Source organism: Corvus brachyrhynchos, unplaced genomic scaffold, assembly GCF_000691975.1.
Source record: "Corvus brachyrhynchos isolate BGI_N302 unplaced genomic scaffold, ASM69197v1 scaffold365, whole genome shotgun sequence".
In the NCBI taxonomy this organism is placed as follows: domain Eukaryota; kingdom Metazoa; phylum Chordata; class Aves; order Passeriformes; family Corvidae; genus Corvus; species Corvus brachyrhynchos.
In genome coordinates, this window is record NW_008239544.1 from 1,254,363 (window position 1) to 1,260,538 (window position 6,176).

General features: G+C 61.2%; 1 protein-coding gene across 1 annotated transcript; it reads left to right on the top strand.

Annotated features, from left to right (window-relative positions):
* The first annotated feature begins 701 nt into the window (after nt 1–701).
* On the top strand, nt 702–5,569 carry LOC103620586 (cadherin-1). Its single transcript, XM_017741367.1, has 15 exons — nt 702–790; nt 891–1,022; nt 1,115–1,270; nt 1,346–1,490; nt 1,605–1,777; nt 2,163–2,291; nt 2,395–2,580; nt 2,660–2,904; nt 3,010–3,152; nt 3,250–3,477; nt 3,969–4,190; nt 4,277–4,407; nt 4,502–4,550; nt 4,590–4,684; nt 4,757–5,569. The coding sequence occupies exons 1-15, from the start codon at nt 782–784 to the stop codon at nt 4,967–4,969; spliced, it is 2,256 nt and encodes a 751-aa protein (XP_017596856.1). The 5' UTR covers nt 702–781; the 3' UTR covers nt 4,970–5,569.
* The last annotated feature ends 607 nt before the right edge of the window (nt 5,570–6,176 follow it).

The following is a 6,176-nucleotide window of genomic DNA, read 5'->3' on the forward strand; positions in this document are numbered from 1 at the left end:
GAGGCCGGTGGCCGCCGGCCTCGTGCCCCTGCGGCGCCCAGCCGGGACCCCAGCTAGTGACACCGGGACCCCGCCTGGCCGCTCTCCCTGGGGTTGGGGGTCCCGGGGGTTCTGGCTGCCAGGACACTGGGTGCCAGTGTAGGTGAGTGACTGCTGCCCTTGCTTTTATTGGAAAAGCAGCTGGAGAAGCACAGTGGTGGTGACACGCCACGCTTGGGGACACACTGTGCCACAGGGATACACCCATGTGGGGATGTGCTGTGCCCGGTGCCATACCATACATGGTGCTGGGGACAGGGATGTGCTGTGCCAAGTGCCACTTGCTCCATTGTCACTGTCCGGCAGGGATCCCGTGGCACACCAGGTCCTGCCATGTCCCATCCTGGACCAAAGCCAGGGCAGGGATGCACCGTGTGTTGTGCCCCGGTGGAATCCTGGCAGGGCATGTGTCACTGTGTGTGGAGCATCCCCACCACTGCTGTGACCCCACACCCCATGCTGCTGGGATGTGGCTGTGCTGCGTGTGCCCATCCTCCTGCCACTCAGTCCCTTATCCCCAGTGAGCTTTGTGGACTGTGGTGAGTCGCACCATGCCGCCTTCCTCTCCGACGACACGCGCTTCAAGGTGAGCAGGGATGGTGTCGTCTCTGCCACCCGGCCCCTGCAGCTCCAGCGGGGGGAGATCACCTTCGCTGTGCACACCTGGGACGCTGTGGGCAAGAAGCATTCGGCCAAGGTGATCCTGCGCCGGCGGTGGCACCAGCACCGACACCACGAGCGGATGCAGCAGGTAAAGGACAGACCCACTCCCTGGGGTCACAGCAGCCCCTGTCCCTGGTGCAGAGAGCTCAGCAAGGGGCTGGCACTGAGCAGAGCCACTGTCCCAACAGGACACAGTACCCGACATGCTGATTTTCCCGGAGCATGGACATGGCCTCCGGCGGCAGAAGAGGGACTGGGTCATCCCCCCCATCAACTGCCCCGAGAATGAGCGGGGGCCCTTCCCCAAGAAGCTGGTGCAGGTACGTGTCCCCACAGGGACCAGGCAGGGTCCGGGCTGTCCCCAGGCTGCTGGGACATGTCTCCACCCCCTTTCTTCCTGCCTTGCTGCCAGATCAAATCCAACAAGGACAAGGAGATGAAGGTTTTCTACAGCATCACGGGGCAGGGAGCGGACACCATCCCCGTGGGTGTCTTCATCATTGAGCGGGAGACAGGGTGGCTGGAGGTGACGAAACCCCTGGACCGGGAGCAGAAGGATAAATATTTGGTGAGCGAGGGGGGGTCTGTGGTGGGACGGGGGTGGTCCTGGGGGGCTGCACACACACTGACTGTGCCCTTGCAGCTCTACTCCCATGCCGTGTCAGCCAACGGGCAGCCCGTGGAGGATCCCATGGAGATCATCATCACCGTCACTGACCAGAATGACAACCGGCCCGTCTTCACCCAGCAAGTCTTTGTTGGCTACATTGAGGAGAATGCAAAGCCAGGTACGTGGAGGACTCTGAGCCAGGACCACACAGAGCCCTGAGCGGGAGCAGTGCCAGGGTGTCCAGTGGATTCTGTCCCATGATAAAATCTCCCTGGCTTGTCCTCGTGTCCAGGCACGTCCGTGATGACCGTGAACGCCACGGATGCAGATGATGGGATCAACGTGAACAACGGCATCATCGGCTACTCCATCCTCAGCGAGGAGCCCAAGGGTCCACAGCAGATGTTCACCATCAACGCCGAGAAGGGCATCATCAGTATCATTGGCACAGGACTGGACCGGGAGGTGGGCACCTTGCCATGGCCCAGGGGAACCTGTGGCAACTCCACAGTGGGATGTGCCATGGGGTAAAAGGGATGCTGGAGCCCTGGTGTCCATCTGGTTTTGGGACGTGCCATCCCTGGGTCACTGTCCCTGCCTGTAGGGGTGTCTGCAGCCTCGAGCCCACCAGGAGCTGTGCTGGGGACACTCCAGGGACCCCCAGCCTTGCTGAGCCCTGGAGTGGGTGCAGGGCCAGCCCCTCGGGTGGGCAGCTGGGACATCAGCTACCTCTGTGCCAGCAGGGAAGAGCAAGGCTAAAGAAGGGTGGATGAGCAGGCAGGCGATGCCTGGAGGAGGGGAACACCCCAGTCCCCACCCCAGCCCTAACTGGGGTGATTTTGCCCTGCAGACCACTCCCAACTACACGCTGATCATCCAGGCTGCGGACCAGGAGGGCACTGGCCTGACCAACACCGCCACCGCCATCATCGAAGTCACCGATGTCAATGACAACCCTCCCGTCTTCAACCCTGCCATGGTACCAGCCAGCCCCAGCCGCTGCCCTCCCGGGCATCATAGCATGAGCCCCCAGCTGGGGTGCCTGGGGCCACACAGGTGACCGTCCCTGTCCCATTTTACAGTATGAGGAGTCAGTGAACGAGAACGAGGTGGGGGTGCTGGTGGCCCGGCTGCATGTGACGGACCAGGACCTGCCAGGCTCTCCGGCCTGGCATGCCGTCTACCGCATCCAGAGCGGGGACCCGCAGGGTGACTTCGAGATCACCACTGACCCCAAAACCAACGATGGGCTCCTGAAAACTGCCAAGGTGGGTCCTGCTGCCACATGGCTGCCTCAGCACCAGCTGACTCCCTTCTGGCACTACCCGGTTTCTCTCCCATCCTCAGGGCCTGGATTATGAGACCCAGAACCGGTACAAGCTTGTGGTGTCGGTGGAGAACGAGGTCCCCTTCACTGTGGCCCTGAATCCTGCCACGGCCAGTGTCCTGGTGCTGGTCAAGGATGTGAATGAAGCCCCCATCTTCATACCCCCAGTCAAGCAGGTGGAGGTGATGGAGGATGTACCGGTGGGATACCAGGTCACCTCCTACACGGCCCAGGACCCCGACAAGGACCAGAGCCAGAAAATCACGTGAGTGGAGGGTGATGGTGGCAGGGCCTTTGCTAGGGTGTCTGAGGGGCTGTGCTGCACCATGTGCCCCTTTCTCTCCCCCTGTTGACCCCTGGCTGCCCCCAGGTATCGCATGGGCAGTGATCCCGCGGGGTGGTTGGCCATTGACCCTGAGAACGGCATCGTCACGGCAGCCCAGCCACTGGACCGGGGGGGCGCGCACGGCATCAACAGCACCTACAAGGCCATCGTCCTGGCCGTGGACAATGGTGAGGGTGTCCAGCTGCTGCCCCCCTGCCCACTTCCATGTCCCCCTGTGGGGTCCAGGCCCCTCCCTGGGTGCCTCGCTGACTCTCAGTCCCACAGGATCGCCACACGATGCCACCGGCACGGGGACACTGCTCCTCCTGCTCCAGGATGTGAACGACAACGGGCCTGTGCCAGAGCCCCGCAGCTTCGACATCTGCAACCAGCAGCCCGAGGAGCAGACGCTGAACATCGTCGACAAGGACCTGCCCCCCAACACCTTCCCCTTCAGGGCAGAGCTGATGCACGGCTCCGGCAGCAACTGGACTGCCAGGGTGACTCCACCAGGTGGGTGCCACCTGCTCTGCTGCTGGGCCCTGCAGTGGGCACTAGGCTGGGGACCTGCCACGAGGCAAAGTCCTGTGCCAGTGCCAAGGGTGTTCCCAAGTCAGAGCTGGAAAAGGGGCTGGAGCACCAGGAGTGGCTGAGGGAGCTGGGGAGGCTCAGGAGGGACCTTCTCACTCTCCACAGCTCCCTGGCAGGAGGGTGCAGCCAGGATCTGCTCCTAAGGGACAGGACAAGCGGAAACAACCTCAAGTTGTGCCAGGAGAGATTCAGTTGGATATTGGGGAAAATTCATTAATGGAAAGTGTGGTCAGGCATTGGAACAGGCTGCCCAGGGCAGTGGTGGAGTCCCCATCCCTGGAGGGATTTAAGAGCTATGTTAATGTGGCACTTGGGGACATGGGTCAGTGGTGGCCTTGGCAGTGCTGGGGGATGGCTGGACTCAATAATCTTGGAGACGTTTTCCAACCCAAATGATTCTGTGGTTCACCAAGACCTGGTGAAGCTGAGCATGAAGAAGGAGCTGGAGCCGGGCGAGTACAGCATCTTCCTGAAGCTGCTGGACGGGCAGGGCAAGGAGCAGATCACGCCGGTGCGAGCCCAGGTCTGCAGCTGCGAGGGGCCAGCCAAGAACTGTGAGCGGCGAGCGTTCATCTCTGGTGGCATGGGGGTGCCCGCCATCCTGGGCATCCTGGGGGGCATCCTGGCACTGCTCAGTGAGTACCTGGGGACAAGGACGGGAGGGATGGAGTGCGGGTCACCCTCTCCCTGCTGCCCTGACGCCCTGTCCCTGTGCCTGCAGTCCTCCTGCTGCTGCTGCTGCTCTTCACAAGGAGGAGGAAGGTGGTGAAGGAGCCGCTGCTCCCACCCGAGGATGACATGAGGGACAATGTCTACCACTATGACGAGGAGGGTGGTGGCGAGGAGGACCAGGTGGGATGGCTGTGCCTGCTGGACCCTGCCCACCAAGTGGTGGTGGCAGTGCCCATGGCTGTCCCTCGAGCCTTGTCTCCTCCTGTCCCCCCAGGACTATGACCTGAGCCAGCTGCACCGGGGGCTGGATGCCCGGCCCGAGGCGATCCGCACTGACGTAGCCCCCCCCGCCAAGAAAAAAATGATCCGCAATGATGTGGCCCCTACCCTCCTGCCAGCCCCCCAGTACCGGCCCCGCCCCGCCAACCCTGATGACATCGGCACCTTCATCGAGGAGGTGAGCCTGACCTGAAGAGCCTAGGGGGTGACAGCACAGGGGCCGCAGGCACTGACCCCTCTGTTCCCCCAGAACCTGAAGGCGGCCGACACGGACCCCACGGCCCCCCCCTACGACTCGCTGCTGGTGTTTGACTACGAGGGCAGCGGCTCGGAGGCCACCTCGCTCAGCTCCCTCAACTCCTCTGCCTCCGATGGCGACCAGGACTACGACTACCTCAACGACTGGGGCGGCCGCTTCCGCAAGCTGGCCGAGCTCTACGGCGGCGGCGAGGAGGACGATTAGGGACCCCCGGCCTGCTGCTGCCACCTCATTTCACCCCTCCAGACTCATGCCGGTCTCTACCTGGGGTGGCCGAACCCCCTCCAACACCCCCTGGACCTGGTGCCCACATCTCCCTCACTGAGAATAGCTCAGGCTCACTGGGGATGGGGTGTTTTGGGGTAGTCTGGCTGTTTCCTGGCCCCCTTGGCTCCAGGGCATGGAACAGCTTGGTCCATTCCCCATCCTGGAAGTGAGGTGCTCCCACCTCTGGAGGGCAGGATCAGCTCCTTCTTCCCTTTTCTATGGGGGAAAAAGGGTTTCTTTGGCGCTCTCCAAAATACCTCGTGCTCCCAGCCCCACGTAGCTGCTCTCCCACCAGGCTCAGATCGTGAACCTGGTGATGGAGAAGTAGGATGAGGTACTTGATCAAAACAGACCAAAGATGCACCGTCACAGGGAATTGTATTTACTACAGTATGTACAGGCAGATTTCTATTTTTCTGTATCCCAGATTATGGTTTGATTTTTGCCCGTGTCATGCCAGGTGTAATTAGCGTGCACTCATTGAAAGGCACTTTCTGGAATCAAAGGGCTTTCCCAAAATCCTGCCCTCTGTGTTTAGCTGTCGTCACAGTTTGTATTTTTTATCATGGGAAAAGGGTCTGACGCGAGCTGGGAAACCAGCAGTGGCCAAGTGTTGATTGCATGGTTTTTATATAAAATTGAAATAATAAATTGTTTTAAGAAAACCAAATCCCTTTCCTGCACGTGAGGCTCTGCCGGTGCTCGAAGGCTTTACCTGCTGCGCAGGTGTGGCCAAGGCCCCCTCCACAGGGCAAGTGGGCAATCAGAGTCATGGAAGGGTTTGAGCTGGAAGAGACCTTAAGCATCATCCAAATCCCCTCCTCTGCATGGACAAGGACACCTTCCACCATCCCAGGCTGCTCCAAGCCCCATCCAACCTGGCCTTGGACACTGCCAGGGATGGGGCAGCCACTCTGGGCAAGTGCCAGGACCGCATCACTCTCAAGTGAGAAGGATTCCTTCCCAGTATCCCATCGACCCCTGTCCTGTGGCACTGGGAAGCCGTTTCCCTGTCCTGTCGCTCCATCCCTCGTCCCAAGTCCCGTCCCAGCTCTCCGGGCGGTTTCTCCTCCCTTTCCCGACCTCCCCAAGATGGCGGCAGGAAGCGCGGCCCCTCCCCTCAAGCGACCTCCCCACTATGGCG